Source organism: Rhopalosiphum padi, chromosome 1 (genome assembly GCF_020882245.1).
Source record: "Rhopalosiphum padi isolate XX-2018 chromosome 1, ASM2088224v1, whole genome shotgun sequence".
Taxonomy (NCBI): Eukaryota; Metazoa; Arthropoda; class Insecta; order Hemiptera; family Aphididae; genus Rhopalosiphum; species Rhopalosiphum padi.
In genome coordinates, this window is record NC_083597.1 from 67,857,207 (window position 1) to 67,875,241 (window position 18,035).

General features: G+C 24.9%; 1 protein-coding gene across 1 annotated transcript; it reads left to right on the top strand.

The window, feature by feature from the left end:
* Positions 1–4,374: 4,374 nt before the first annotated feature.
* Positions 4,375–15,793, top strand: LOC132926539 (uncharacterized). Its single transcript, XM_060990901.1, has 6 exons — positions 4,375–4,401; positions 5,980–6,148; positions 7,096–7,158; positions 7,790–7,837; positions 15,242–15,298; positions 15,549–15,793. Exons 1-6 carry the CDS (start codon positions 4,375–4,377, stop codon positions 15,641–15,643), a joined length of 459 nt encoding a protein of 152 aa, XP_060846884.1. The 3' UTR covers positions 15,644–15,793.
* Positions 15,794–18,035: the final 2,242 nt, after the last annotated feature.

Below are 18,035 nucleotides of genomic sequence, written 5' to 3' on the forward strand. Positions count from 1 at the left end.
TGAACAATACATTATATATCGTTTCCACCGTTATTTCCAAGAACATATTAGGGGTATAATTTACTGGACGCTTAACGGACGGAATGATAATATTCAACTGGTAACAAGTCAAACATAACCATGAGCGGAAATCATAAAGTCACGGCAGCAGCGCAAAAAGCAATTACAGCAGAAAAAAAAATAAAAAAATAGGAGTGAAAGAAAACAAGAACAAGGACGTGACCAAGGGGATCGACCATGTGCGACTACGATTCGGATTATTCTAGTGCCGTTCTGGACGTCTGCGTATATGTATGCCATGTCGTCGAACTTTTCGCAAAGTTGGTGGACCGGGTACAGTCTGACTTTTAGTGACTTGGGCACTTGGCCGATTGCGCACGTACTATAATTGACTTAGTGGCCGGTGACGCTGTTGAATTGACACGGACATGGTTCGATACATAGGTCAGTGGTCAGCCACACAGCCGCTGGGTCGACATACTTGATTATAATAAAAATATAAAATAAATGTAAAAGCTTAAAGTTCCCACGAATTAATATTTTTGATTTATAACAAAATAATTTTAACATGGTTATTTTATCGTTTAAATTTAAATTAGTAGTCATGTACAAATTTGAACTTTTTCAAATAGCTATAGAAAATAATTTTTTTACATTTTTTAGTAACAAAATATCGTTTGGGAAAAAATAACTATTAAACGGTTGAAATATTTATTATTTTATAATTCTAAATGACAAATGGTTTTTCAATGAAATTTGTCAAAACAATGAATGATTAAATAAAAATTAGGGTAATATTTTATTTCACAGTTTTATTACAGTTATTGGCCGTTTATTGTAAATTGTCATGCCATTCCCAATAAATTGTTCTCAAGGCGATATCTGTATAGCATACATGGTGACAATTTTTAATCCATCATAATTTGCTTTTCATTCTCAGTAATTATTGACAGATTGTCAAGTGAGACAGAGAAAGTGATTCGTTGACTATTGAAGCGGTATAGAAATCAACGCAATCACTACTAAAATTAACTTTTTTTTAAATGTAACGAGTGTATTAAAATTATGTAGGCGTTTATCCTTTAATTATTTTACCTACATAGATATGGTCATGGATCTATTGTAAATATTTTTAACTTTATTGTAGGTAACTGTAATTATTGCTTTTATGTGCCAAATAATAATATAATAATATCATAAATATATATTAATAAAATATATTTTTTTATATTTTGTGTATTTTCTACTATATACAGTTTGGTGTAGGCGTATCTTAGATTTTGATTGTATATGCACTATGCAGGTATATATTTTATATATTGTTTTTGAATTACTTTGTCTTAAATAATAATACATATAAGTATGAAGTAGGTATAGTAAGTATATGTATATATAAATCGGAAAAAATGATTTTATTGTATTACCTATAGGTATACTGTATAAGGTATACCTATAGTATTATAATAATTTTTTAATTTGAATAGAGATATGAGGTTTTTAATTAAACTTATAACTGTAATATGAATTATTACATTTATTATTTTTTACAATTAATATTATATTAATTATTATTGCTTAATATTAAAAATTAATTTTGAATATTGAAAAACGAATTCGTTTATTTTTTATTTCAATAATAATTTATACGTAAGAATATAAGATGCACAATATAAGCTTATATTCTATTAAGAGTTGGAGTTGACATGAAGGGGTTGATTCATTCATTATAGCGACTCTTAACTAGATTCATTTTTTTTTTAACAATTATTTGTTTTGAGACGATCATTAGGGATATGAGTTATATTAATAGTAAGTCATGGCACCACTTTCTATTTAACATGTGATGAGGATTTTCCGGTAGTGTTAGGTTGGATAGTTCTTTTATACGAACTAGGGTTAGGATGATTTTGGAGTTACTTTTGGAAGCGTGTAAAAAGAAGTGTGCTTACTCACTGACAGTTGTCAGTAGTTTTCATACAAAAATCGTTAAGTAGGTATATATAGTGTTTCATAATTGAATGGATGTATATGACGGGGCGTTAAAGAGACGTCGTAGTGCTATATTTTGAAATGTTTGGATTTTGTTAATATTAGTATTAGACCATAAGTCTATGTAGGCCCGAGGAAGATTTTGTATATTTGTATTTTCGATTTTTTAGATTGGTGCTAACATTTTTTTAGCTACGTAAACGGGTATTAAGCGTCAGCCATTTGGTACAGACGTGGTTAATCTATATCAATCATTTGTTTAGGTTTAATCCTAAGTACTAATTACCTGATACTAAACTATATTGGATGTGGGAATGTGGATGTTATAAATTAGAGTAGTGGTTGGTTTCTAACTTTTTTTGTTATGTGGTGACGTGGTGTGTGGATCATCAATTTTGTAAAAAACTCTTTGAAGTCTATTAATGACAAATATAGCATACCGACGGGCTATGAGTTAATATTGGGAAACGTTGATTTAGAGTAGGTAACAGTTAGGCTGACCGCTGACACCTTGTTTTAGTGTAAACGTTGCAGTGTAGATTAACTTATTTTGATTGATTTTAATTCGCCATTCAGTACACAACTCGTACATAATAGGTTAACTGTTAAGATGATTTTGTAGATTAGACGAAGCGTTTAATGCATTTTTACTAATAGACAATTGTGAATTGATAATATTTTTATTTTTATTTGCAAATTAATAGATAATATTAAAAAATAAATAAATTCAATTTGTGGTATGTAATAATGTAACAATGTAACATATATGTATAAATAAATTGCAATTGTTCACTCGGAATTTGCATGTGTTTCTACATAACATAATATACAAGCCACAGTTCAACAACAAATTTTAAATAACAATTTATAAAACGAGAAAATTTTGTTTATAACACGTTACCATTATCAATATATATATTACAGAACCGTCATTGTGCTTTAAATATTATAGATATTATTATTAATTATTTCTATGAAATTATGTTTTGCTTTCTATTTAAGCAGTTGTATAATGTATGCGATTTATACATTATATATAAAGTCAATAACTCCTAGTCTTATTAATTATATTTAATTAATCGATGACTTTGAAATGTCGAATAGTAGGTATATAGACGTATTACTAACGTAACCATATTAGTCAAATCAGAGTTTTCAAAACTCAAGGACGAAGTTTCAAAACAAAATCAACTAAATTTACTAAGACCAATGTAATATATTTAAGTTCTTCTTTAGTTAAATTTTTCATTAACTATTACATATTATGGTATAGATAATCATATTTTTTAATTGAAAGATCAATCTTCTGTTATGAATTATAATTAAGCTAGCTGTTCAAATTGCAGCATTTTTTCCACTAATTTTTGGGGGAAGAGCAGTTGCTTCTAGTATTTTTATAACAAGCCACCCCTGCGTGATCTCAATTTGTCTCGCTTTCGAGGTTTGTGTCCCACTACTCCCACTGTCCCCAAAAAACCCAAAAATATCTATCCCGCTTTGAAAAAAAGTAAGAACCGAAAATATTATATTGATAACTACTTATATACTGTACGTCTGTACATTGATAAACACATACATTTTATTGTTTTATACTGTTGACAGTGTTAACCCTCATACGAAAATAGGCAATATAGTCTATAGTCCAGAGATAAAAATGATACAAAAATAAGTAAGTACCTAATTGTCTGTTGTAATTGAAGTCCTTATTTTGGATTTGAGGATTCAAAAATGCAAAAAGTTTTAACAAATAAACTCAAATTTATATTAGAAACCATACTGAAAGTGGGTCTTATTTACTGTTCCATAAATTTATGTTAGAAAATAACATATAATTTTAAAATGAATGCATGTTATATCTCCTCAGAATTTTTAAATATATATCATCAATTAGTTATAATAATTGTTGAAGTTGAAAATCGAACATTTTTTCAGTGTATACTAAAATGTGCTACGATACACACATAATTCACACATACATCAGCGAAAAACCAATATATTCATCGTTCTTGCTCGGAATCTAAAATAACTAAAAAATGTGGTGTTGTTAGTAAGTGTCGCCAGTATAGTTAATTCTATTTGGCCATATGTGTAGAGTGTACCTTATTTTTTAATACATTTAAAAAAAGTTAAAACCTACACTAATATTTTAATACAATATTATTTTTATAACATACATGTATTAAATGTTTACGTAGTTGTTAATTGCTCAACAACAACGTATTATATTGTATCAATTCAGAGAATAACCATAATATAAGTCTTATATTATTCATTGCATAGCAAAATCAATGCTCGTTCTTTTTAGTTCAGATAATCATTAAGTAATTATAACTATGATAACTTATAAAGTTTTAATAACATTAACTGCGTTTTTAATTATAAGCTATGGTTGTACTGCAAGTAAAGAAAAAGGTAATAACAATCAATAATTTTGTAATTAAATTAATATCAAGGAAAAAACATAACACTAATATGTATATTGTATTGTAATAAGTAGTATAATAAATATTAATTGATTTTAATAACTCATACGTTAAACGAAATATAATAAATCAAATACATTTTGTTTTTAAGATTATAATGGTAAGTTTACTAATTTTAAATTTATTGAAGCAAAATATAGTAAAATGTAATTTATTTTAATAAAAACAATGAAACACTATTATTAAATAAATGTTTCAATGTAAAAATATTCTGGCTGAATGTTTTATTAAATAACTGGAATAATTTTTTCATTTTCATACTTCATACATCATATCGTAATATCTATCCAATGGCGTTCATCCCATTTAAATGTTATTATGTTTATTTATTTTAATAATTTTTATTATTTAGAGGGCTGTATCCTGTTTTCATACATTTATATTGAATTACCTGATTATTATTTTAATATAGATGTTTGGTGTTGTGGCACGTATAAGCTCTAGAATCTAGATCATTGTAAAACTAATTTTGATCTTCGCCTTACTCTTTTTTCTAACCTGTTCGTGCGTAAGCGTTTATAATAATTGTATCAAAAATATGACCGGCTAGTGGCATATAACATATTACTAGGTCTTTTATTGTCGTAAAAAAATGAGTACTCTAAATTTAAATTGTCCAGGTATTTGTGTCAAGTCCTAACATTCCCTGTTCAATTTTAATTTCATTTTCCAATTCCTGTAGTAGATGTCCAGTTATTCAGTTCTGAAGCTTATTTCGTTAATTAGTATAACATTTATTTTTTAAATGTAGTATTGCTAGCCCTACTCAACCTCCATTCTTGGGGAGGGAAGAGGCTGGATAGGTATGGCAATACCCTAAAACGAGTTAAACTATATGTTTTCTCTGTGGGGAATTTTAACGTAATTAACAATTATATTTATTTTATTTAATCATGTTTATGATCTAGAGTGCTTAGGTAAGGAATTATATTAGTATAAAATACATTTTTTAGTTTATTTGCGTAACATGATCGTTATATAGCAGTGATTATTCAAAAACTCTACGCTATCCATTTATATCACACTTTTTTTTTTTACAATCTTTTAGATTTTGATCGGAGAGATATCTTTATATTGATTTTACAATGATATGTATATTCATTTGTTTTTTTCATTCCATCAAAAATAAAATAAAAAGGTGGTAAATGGATACCGGTTTATTGTATCGTATAGATGTTGAGTGGATTACTGTAATGGGTGTGTTAAATTTAAATTTAACAATATATAATATCATCGTACATAAAAAAAGGTTCTGAGTAGAAATCGTTATGAGATCGATAAGAACATTTCATTATTTTTTATTATATGTATAACTAATGTTATAATTTAAATTACTACTTAAATTATTTTTAGATTATTATTTATTTAATCATTATTATAATTTTGTAAATAATTTCAATAAAAAAAAAACTGAGCCATCGCGGGGCGCCTTGCAGATGTGAAACATCAACAATTTTCTTTTTGTAATAATGTTGAAAATTATTATTATTATTTTTTTTTTGCCGAGCTTCGGCGAATTGAGCCGACGAGCCACGAGTGGGTCGTCGCCAGGCTACAGTCGGTCTCACTACCGTACTACGCCATTAGATGTTTCACATCAAAATGTAACATTGTTGATATAATATTTTCATGTCATAAATTTCTAATAGCTGAATTGAAGAGCGTTGAGCTTTCGGGTATGTATAAGTTTTTGATAACAAAATGTTAGTTGTAGCTATTTGTTATATTAATTAATAGTATTTTAAATTTTGTTAGTTCAACGTGTTTGTCGTTCAGTGTTATAACTTTTTTTTTGTATGTATTATCAGGATAAAATAGTTAAAACTTTTTTTTAACGACCATAACAAATCAACCGAATAGAAAAAAAACATTTTAGTCTTCGACATAAGACTGTGAAGTATAAATTATTAATAAACGTATGAAATATTTTATTTATATAGATAGTAATGGATTTTTGAACCTCTGTATTATAAGGTCATTTAGTAAGTAATTTAGAGTGAAAATTATATATTAAGAGTAAATACATAATCTTTTATAAAGTTTAATTACTAAATGATACAATTGATTACATTTTTTTAATGAAACTGATAATTAAAATATGTTAAGTTACAATTGTTTATAGCAAGTTAGTTTGGGTGCATTTAAAAAACAATTTTCACTTGACTTCACGTCAGAACCATATTGCCGCTATACTTGTGGTTAGATGAAATTTTATTACTTTCTCCAGATAAGATATATCATTTTAACACCATATAAACATAGAAGTTTAATTTTATATTTTGTTTTTTTTATACTTTATAGCTCACATTATACAGAATTTTCCATGAATTGCTTTCTTTCAAAAACTCCTATCTTTACCGATTTTCGTATTTGATTAGGTTGTATTTTAATATAAATCGATTTAATATAACTCATACAAACATTTATATGGTAAATATAAATTTGTATGATGTTTAAAATGACTAGCCCAGTATTCCAGGAGTAATTTGTTATAAAGTCAAAGAAATATTATCTTATTTTCATTTGTACCTTGAAAGTATTATGTTATGTAACAAATTTTATTCATGAATTCTACGGTAATTTTCGTGTGTGGATTGTTATCATGAAAAATTGACTATTTCAGAATATGAATCTGACGTTTTAAGCTATTTGAAAGAAAAAGTTCCTGCAGATAAAGATCTAAGTGGTGAGTTTTACAATTATTATAGTGAATTACGGAGTAGTAAGGTTTATAATGTGATACAAATCACACTTATTTGCATTTTAAATTTGGCCCATAATACCAATTTATTTTAATATGGTTGAAAGTGGCAAATTGGGGAACCTAAGAGAAACTTGTTTCTATCCTAAGTCATCTAAGTACTACACAAATGCCGATGTCTTTAATTTTCATTAATTATTAACCAATGAAATCAATAAAAAAAAAAGTATTGAATATGACTGTGCTATTTTTCATTATCTATAGTTCTTATGGCATATTTAAATAAATTTTATTAAAATAAAATAATAATAAATTATTGACAAAAAAACATGGAGCTATCTTAAGAATTCTATTGCATTCATCAAGCCAATACTTATAGTCGTTACAACAATAATTTTATAGTAGGTAAAAATCGAAAAAACAACAATAATATCACATTAAATTTTATAGCTTGACTTATGTGTCTAATAAATATTTTATCAATTATGATTGATTTTGTGTAGTTAAAAATAATATATATTAATAGGAATAATATAAATATAATATGTGTGGATATTACAAATGTTATTTATATAATTACATAACAATCACAATTATAAAATATTATATTTTGTAGAAAATATAAAAGAATTCGTAAAAGAACACATGAAGTATGTATTATTTGGTAAGTAGATACTTCTTTAATGTTAATGTTTTTATTATTATAAGATATTTACATAATTGGTTCATGAAATTAACTCAAGTATTTGAATTAAATTGTTTGAGTATAATGTTAAATGAAAATGATAACCCCATTAAATATTATATTTTTGTACTTAATTTTTAATTTATTTTTATAATTGATAATATTACAATTGGGGTGTTTCTTTCATCAAAATATATTCGATTTTCTTTTAACTTTTAGCCTTTTTTCTTATTATGTCAACTGATACAGATTATATAATATTGTTATTAAATATAAAAAAAAAATATCTGTTTATAAGACAATCTACAGAATCCAAAACAATTTTGTAAAACACGTCGTAAGTAATATTATAAACAAATAAAATTATTTATTTATAATTTTATTCCGATTAACTACCTTAGGTAAGTATATCAATACCAACTTCAGAATAATTTTTTATTTCTTATGATTTATAAGATATGTTATGTAAATAGCTTAAAATTGAAAAAAAGGTGATTTAAATTTGGATATTTTGAGTAATCTCAAATTATTTTGTCGAGCTCTTTGAATCACATCAACTTTTTAAAATTAATTTTAATTAAATGTTTTAGAACATGAATATATTTTTATTAGAATAGATATAATAATAACTCATAGTAGAATATATTTTTTTTAATTATATAAGATTCCTAAAACTTGCATGTGAAAAAAATGAAAACCTTTTATTTTTTAATAAAGTATATTAATGAGAATTATATTGTAATTTAAGGGAAAACAGGTAAGCCCAATATAATTTTACAAATATTACAATATAAAGTATAATTTAAATGTTGAGCTACCTACTTTTGTCGAAAGAAGTTTTGTTAAATCATACGCTTTGTAAATAATTGATTAATATGCAATTAAACGATTAAGTTGTTCAATATAATACAATATAAATAATTTGCAATTAATTGTAAACTATAACAATATGAAGACCATGAGCCGATATTTATGTACGACGGAACAATAATGTATATTTTATCATGAACATCGCATAATATGTTTATAACATCAAAATCTGAGATTATCTGAAACTGTTGTTAGTCAATGTAAGAAAAAACTACTGAGAATAGTATTTACACTTTTTTGTTTGAATCTGCGCAAAATCATGATTCGATTATTAAAGGTTTAAATATATATGCTTATTATTCCAAGAGCTAATAGGAATGGCTTGAGGTTAAAAACGACCCACGTTGTCTTTTAAGAGGCACCAATCGCCTAAGGCTACAATATCGTAGTGTGTTTAAAATTGTATTTTGAATAATATTTAAAATAAAATTGAACTGTTGAAGAACCTGTCAAAGAAGAATAGTTTGGATATTGATTATATTGACTATAGTATCATTTTGATAATTTAAAATTATTGTTATAATATTAATATTAGTAATTATATTTCATAAACTAGTATTATATCTGTATATTATTGAATTACAATGTTGAGATTTTTACCTCATGCCAGTCCTATTTAGGTGTAGAAGATACATTATAAAATGTAATTTGATATTAACTTTATATAGTAAAATAATAAAAATTACCTTATAATTCTTATTAAATATATGAGGTATTACGAATACGCAAGAGTTGTGTATAAAAAATTCCTTCTTAATATTTTATATAAAAAAATAACTATTTGTTAAATACAGTATTACTAAGCATTGTAAATATTATTTATTGAGAATGTGTAGCGTTTATTAAAATAATATTGTAATCATATATTTTTAAATTTAAAAAGTAGACTTTATTTTTAAGAATATTTATTAATCTATTTTATAACAAATCAATAATCAAAAATTTACATTAATTTAATATCAAATTATATTTATACGTTAAAATATACAGATTATTACCGTGCTTGTTTACCAGGTATTATTATAATTTTTACTACATTTATTTTAGAAATATAAAGATTTAAATAATTATTTAATCATAGGCGCAACTCGGGGAGTTTTATCAGCCCCTCTGATAAAAAATATTGAATCTTAGGATTTTGTAATTTTTGTGATAAAATATTTATTAAATTTAATCATCTATTTCTATAATCTCATTGTTTAAACGAAATAATTATCAAGTTTGAAATTTATTTGTTATTCAGTGTAACTATAGAAAATGTATAACAGTGGTTTTTCCATATGACTTTGTATTTTCGTCTACAGCTCTTTAAGCTAACATTTGAGTGTCATGAATCAAGATATTGTTGTACACGTCTTGTACAGCAGTTTTACAACACGTCAACATAGTGACCAACTCCTGTTTAGTAGCCTGTTGCCCGTATTATATATTTATATTGCTTTTATCAGGAATTAATCGTATTATTCTGATTATATTATATTCATTGACAATCTCGTTTGGTGTGAATCTTTTATTAAAATATGAAATATTATTATTTTAACGCTTATTATAAATAAATTATTTTTTTTTGTTTTTATTCAATTTATTTAATATAGAATATTTTTAACATTTTCAAATTCAATAAGTCTAAATATAACACTCCAATACAAACATAAAAGAAGAGAAACTCAAAATCTTCATGATTATGTGATGTTTGCAACTACTGGAGCAGTAAATGAAGTAGTAGATTCAAACACTATGGTTGAAATATACTGGCAGAGAGTAGCCTACATGCCTGTAATTGATTCTGTTGTAAAAAACCTTAGGTATAGATTCTCCAAAGAGAGTTTACTCCTGACATGATCTGTTGAATGTTTATTAAAATGGATTTTGTAGAAAGTTCATATTTTATAAATCATTACAAGGTTAATACTTAATATTACGTTTTTCAAAAAAGGAGTGTAATTTTAATTGTTTTAGGATATTTTAATGATAGATATTCATGCTTTAAAAGTAGGAATGACTGTAGCAAGAAACTGCATGATTACCATAAAACCTGATTTTAATATTAAAGATATTACCAAAATGATCGAAAAACATGTTTACCCCAAACTTTATAAGTTTTTACAAGTAGAAAAAAGTATACCCATAAGCTCAGCCATTTGCGAAAGATCGTTTTCTTTTATGAGGCGTATCAAAAATTGGTTACGAACTAGTATGCTACAAGACCGTTTCAAAAATATGGCATTTCTGAATATTGAGAGAGATGTTGTTGATTCAATGACTCGTTAAATAATGAAGACGTTTTATAAGTGTACTGTACTAAAGACAGAAAAATTGTAGCAATATAAAATTAAAATTATAGAGTTGAATTCGTATAAATGAATTATTAATGCAAATTATGGTGGATACGGGGATGTGGGGGCGTAGCCCCTCCGAGTCTGTGTTGTTTGGTACTTTTAGTTCCCTTTAAATATAAGCTTTAGTTGCGCCTATGAGTTTATAACCAGTTTGTTGACACTAAAAACAAATATTATAACAAATTTATTAACATCTAATAACTTAAATTTTATAATTATATAATATTTAATTACATTCCTATAGTATTTATAATTCGTGGTAAGACAACAAATTAGAATATTATTATTTAGTACACATTGTGGTGGTTTTATGGAGTATATCAAAACATATTAAATTCATGTAGAGAAAATGGTCTGTAAAAGATATTGGAGGAAAAAATCATAAACTTACTATAGTCAAAATTTACAAAACTGAGTTAAATCGAATCTTATAAAAAGAACGTCAAAAAATTGATTAAAGTCGTCAGAATAGGTTAAGACGTAGGAACTATTTCCTAGCCAAATCTTAAATAATGACTATTTAATCAAAAACGAACATTTTCTATTAAATAATATAATATTTAAATACACCAATCTTTACACCAATAAATATCATTGTCAATGTTCAATGAATACCCCAATCAATAATAATACCAAAACTGACTTACTATTTTCATAAAACATTCTAAAACTTACTTAATTTACTGTTACATCAACACGTACTATTCAAATTATTATGTTTATAAATGTATAGATGTTCAAGGTAAGTCTATTACTATTACACAATTATACTATCTGCATACTAAAACTATTGAAATAATTATTTTTAACAGTTCCTTGTCATTAAAATTTAATATTGTGACAAAATTTGTAAACATTTTATAATTTATAAATTATAATTATTTAATATTTGATTACATTTATATAGATGTCATACAGTATCAAAGTAAGACCACAAATTAGATTATTATTATAAATTATTAGTAATAGACAAGATTACGAATTTATGAAATACAATGAGTTGTTATGATAAATTTTGTCTTAAGATAATGTGTCGTATTAATGGGAAAAAGCACTGATGATATGAATGAGAAGATTGAAGAAAGGAGAACTGTATAGGAAAAAAAGGACCTAAAAATGAGTAGTAGTAAAGTAGAGACAATTGTGTATTATTTTGTGGAATGTAATCGTGAAATTTTCGTAGCACGACGTATATACAGATGGATGAATCAAGGACTTAAGATTAAAATAGTACAGAAAAATGGTGATTTGCTTTAGAAAAAATTCTACAAGTAGACTAAAGAAGAGAAAGAGGAGTTTTGTTAGACTTTATAAAATTTTTATATACCCCCAAAATTTTGGATTTGATAATTGGAATATCTCGAAATCAAAGTTATTGTTACTCTAATTCTAGTTTAAATAAGCCTGATTCGAATTTGATCATTAGTTTTGGTACTATAACGTAGTTAATTTGGTTCGGATTACACCTACAATTACTACTGATTTAACAATCATAGGTATTATGCTTTGGATCTACACTTTTTTACTTACAATATAACTATACACGTACACCTGTGTATCTCATCTGAAACAATTACCTGGATCAATCACTAGTTTAAACTTTTCCGCAATCATATATCACTCATTCTGAATTGCACTTGAATTAAGATATGTATATACACAACTAAATTACACCGAGAGACTTTTCAAAAATCCATAAATGGATTTCTTAACCTGGTCTTTGTTAGGGGCAATTAAAAATAAATTAAATACTTTTCTGAAAATATTTGTTTAATTTGCATTTGTCTATTATTTGTAGAATGTAAAAGTAAGATAACCGTTATTTTATTAAATATTTTTTAATCCTATCAGTAGTGATATAAAACTTATTTTTCAACCATATTATACAGCTTAAGTCCTAGTTATTGATTTTTAAAATATATTAGTTCAAATTAAAGTAGATTAAATAAACTAATAATTACTTTTGATAAACATATTATTTCTTCTACTCTCCAAAGGTTAGGTTACACTTCGTAAAGAGTAACCTGCAATTATCTATATATGCCAAACAAAAGAATCCGTATTTTTGTCGTAATCCTATTTATACATATTTACCTGTGCATAATTGTATGATATTATTTTATTTTTTTTTTATTTTTTTTTAATTAAGACCTTCATTTCATTTTTATTATCATTTGCTACAAATTGTAGTAAATAATTTTCATCATTTTCATTGTTTATTATATCATTGGTTAATAATGACATAAAATATAACATAATAATATGATATAATTATATTTGTTACGGGCGAAAGTTTAAATTGTCTTAATTTATCGTTGTTATCATATTTTATCAACTCATTATATTATAATATAGGTACAACAACTCCTACTTTATGAAGCCATGTTTTCAAAAAAAGCTAGCCTTGCATTAAGCTTCATAAAGTGGGGGTTGATGTACTTATATAATATAACGGGTTGATAAAATACGATAACAAAGATAAATTAAAACAATTTTAACTTTTGCCTGTAACAAATATAATTATATCATATTAGTATGCTAAATTTGTTATTCTTTAAATTATTATTCTTTAATCATTATAATAATAGTCAATAGGAATAGTATCAATATTGATTTATTGAAATATTAATTTTTAAACAGTAAGTATATTTGGAATATATAAAAGTAAGTAAATTATTACTACTGTTATAAATATAACTTTTATACAAATAAAAATAGTTTAATAGCATAATTAAAATTCTTTTAACGTTGATTATCAAATATTAGTATCACATGTTAATGAGGAATATTCATCATTAAATAACATACAATATAAATTAAATAAATTAGATATTAAAGAATAATTTGAGAATTATATATTTTTTTATTAGGCAGAAATCAATATAAAAATGTACTGACATCATATACCATAGGTAAGAACGTTAGAACCAAACATTTTCTGAATTTTAATTGTTAAATAAAAATTAAGTGTTATATACACTTCCACGATAAATACACATGTGAATCTCTTCATTTCGACGTAGTGGAACTGTGGCTTTTAAATCGTTTGTAGAGAATTTTACATTACATGTGTCTACAAATTACTGTATGGTTTAGTAGACTATCTACGAAATAATACGAAATAGTCATATACAACAGGTAATTAAATTAAAATGTTCTTATTACATTTTATAGAATTGAAAGGCGACGTGGGAAAAGGTAAACATAAAGATAAAATGAAAATGAAAATGTTTTTCTTGAAATTATATAATATTTATAATAAATTGATGAATAGTGCTAAATTTAACAGAACCTAATGTAATTAAACATTAAGCTTATGGCTAGAATAATGCTTTATTAACTTTTTTTTCATCGTTATAGAAATCATAAAAAAATGGCCAAGTAATTTATTTTTATACATCTGTTCTAGAATTTAAAGTTTAAAATAAAAATTTAAATAATATTTCATATGATGTATAATAAAAAAAAATATCAACTACTACTTCGTATAAAGAAGTATCACCGGCGTTTACAGATTTAACAAATGTCTTTAAATTCATAAAAAAAAAAAAAATAATACCTAAAAAATCATGTTGTGGTAAGTTGTTTCTGTACTGTGGTTCTTAAAAATTGAAAATCTCCATTACATTTTTTATGGCCAATTTCATTTGTGTGTTCTTTGCGGCGATTTTATGGTAGGGTCACAATCGAGATGCTAAGAGAGTGTATACGGTATCACCATGGCACTATTTCAAACATTTCAATGACTTAAGAACACCAACACTCACGTAATTCCCTAAATTATATCACAACTCTTTTCATTAAAAATTAATCGATATCATAATCAAATCATTAACAAACCGGACATTCTTCTCGCACATTCTCCGAAATTCCCCTGAGACGTTTAAAACTAAATTCTTAATTTAAATATTATTCAACCAAAATAGTTATTCACTATTTTTCAATTGAATTTTCATCATCTCCCAACCAAACAAAAAATCAATGAAATTATCAACCTACATAAATTATTTTTAAATTAATATAGCTGTGTAAATTTAACATTTACTTTACATTAAACTAAAAATGTTGAGTAAAAAATCAAGATGATCTACCTATTTATTTATTGTAATTTGAAGGTAGTTCACATTCCCTAATATTAATCTTCCTATTAACAAAATATTTTAAATTGTTTTAGATTCTGTACAAGCTTACCATACAACTCTAATACAACAATTAAATAATATCGAAAAAGGTACGTATATTTGTGCGAAATAATTAATAATTATATTTTTAGTTAAATAATAAAATAATAATACAATATAATTCAAAATTGTCTTTAACTAAGCAGCCGGTCTATAGTAATTATAGTAAAATTGTAAAAAAATTAACTCGAAATATATAGGGCAACAAACGGTGTTTTTATAAATAATTTGAGAATTTTAAATAGCTAAAATTAAAATTAAAACAAAAAAATGTTTGATCAAAATTATTATTGTTTCTAGATTTTAAAAAGGAATTCTGGACTACAAGAAAATGGTGTATGATTAAATTTAATATTACCGATAAGGATTTAAGCAGCATGAAGATAATAGAATAAATATTAGTTTTATTGTAATGTTATTTATAATTTTTGTTATATTTTAAATACATATCTATATAATATAAATAAAACAGGGTACCTATATATAACTCCCTTCTGATAAATATAAATTATTAAGTTTATTATACATGTAACTAAATCGTTGCTCAAACACATAATATTTAGATTGCCAAATAAACTAAGTGTATTAATATATTAAATGTATAATAGATACAATAATATATCTATTATAAATTAACAAAAATATATAATATATATTCATATAATATTATTAGTACATACGTATTTTTTTTTTATTAACTCGTATATAAATTGCTAAATAAATATATAAAAATATAGTTTTTATGTGTAAACAATTGCTAACTATTTTCTAACTTTTAGAGTTATTTTTGAGTTACATCGTGATTGTGAAATCCATTCATTAATAGTGACTCCTACTTAGATACATATTATGATAAGTTTATTTTCTATTTTATGTTTTTTATATTTGCGTTTATTTTGAGAGTATTGCGTGGCCAATTTCTTTTTGAGTTTTTATGGTGGATTGTTGAAGATGGGGATAAATGAAATTTGACATATTTAGCCCGTCGTTGGTATTGTTTTACATCGTCCTGTCATGGTATCGAGTGAGCCGCACTCACCTCTTTGTTTTTTCATTATAATAAACATAGATTATAGAAACTAACACCAAATTATTTATATTTTTAATTGTTTACAAAAGATGTTTTTGCGAAATTTTCTTAATTATAAAAATATTTTACCATAAAAAAAATTAAAAACTACAATCTTTTAAGACTTTTTTCATAAACAAAGGTAGGTACTTCAAAAAATATTTTTTTATTTGGTTTTTATTATAAATGATCATTTTTTTATACATAAAAATATACTTAATAATATTATCATTATTATTCAAAAATATTTATTATGCCAATACTATAGTACCTATATATTATATACTGAGTAAAACACAACTCCCATATTATGGATAATGTTAACATTGCTAACATTGCTTGTCGATATCTATTCAAGAAAGAATTATAAAATTATTATATTTAAAAAAGTATATTTAGACATATGTCCATTAAAGCTATAAATAGTATAAGATGAATCAAGTAAATATTAAACGAGTGGTTCTCAAAATACAGGGTCCAGCAAAAAAACCTTCAATATTTCAAGAAGTTAAAAATTTATTTTATTTTTTACTATTAAATATTGTACCATTTTCAATTATTTAGTTCAAACATTATGTCGGTTAAGTGGTGTCTTCTATTGTTAACACATTCACGAAGTCTTTCCCGATAGTTGTCCATAACAGTTCGTGTTATTTATGGTGTAACGGCGGCCAATGTCTGGTGATTGGTTCTAAAGTGCTTGCAGGGATACGGTGCGATAATTGTTTACTATGCGTTTAAATATCCCCAAACAACGTAATCATAGGATGATCACGTTAAAACATTTGAATTTGAATTTTTTTTTAATCACGTTTTATTTTATTTATTTTTAGTTGGTTTTTATCTCATTTTTTTTTCTTTTTCTTTTTATTCCTTGCCATAACATATACTAAAAATGGCACACACACATAATTCACACTCACTTATATCAGTTAAAAACCAATATATTCATTGTTAGATGTTATAGTGAAAACAGTAATCACTCTCTTAACCATCATAGTAGGGATGCATCTAAAATATGAATATATAATCTAAAAGAAACGTATTAAATACCAAATGTAAATACTAAATACATAATATATAATATATATATTATTTGATACACACATACATTTTATACTGTTGAGTGTTGACAGTGTTAATCCTCATGGGAAAATAGGCAATATAGTCTATAGTCCAGAGATAAAAATGATACAAAAATAAGTAAGTACCTAATTGTCTGTTGTAATTGAAGTCCTTATTTTGGATTTGAGGATTCAAAAATGCAAAAAGTTTTAACAAATAAACTCAAATTTATATTAGAAACTATACTGAAAGTTGGTCTTTTTTACTGTTCCTAAATTTATGTTAGAAAATAACAAATAATTTTAAAATGATTGCATGTTATATCTACTCAGAATTTTTAAACATATTTCATTAATTAGTTATAATAATTGTTGAAGTAGAAAATCGAACATTTTTTCAGTGTACCTACTAAAATGTGCTACGATACACACATAATTCATACATACATCAGCGAAAAACCAATATATTCATCGTTCTTGCTCGGAATCTAAAATAACTAAAAAATGTGGTGTTGTTGTTAGTAAGTGTCGCCAGTATAGTTAATTCTATTTGGCCATAGGTATGTGTAGAGTGTACCTTATTTTTTAATACATTTAAAAAAAGTTAAAACCTACACTAATATTTTAATACAATATTATTTTTATAACATACAT

Excerpts from the sequence above, each read along its gene's own strand:
- LOC132926539 (XM_060990901.1), top strand. The coding sequence starts at position 4,375 with ATGGTTGTACTGCAAGTAAAGAAAAAG. Across the intron at positions 4,402-5,979 it reads TACTGCAAGTAAAGAAAAAG|CTTCGGCGAATTGAGCCGAC; the intron begins GTAATAACAATC and ends TTTTTTGCCGAG. Across the intron at positions 7,838-15,241 it reads CATGAAGTATGTATTATTTG|ATTCTGTACAAGCTTACCAT; the intron begins GTAAGTAGATAC and ends AAATTGTTTTAG.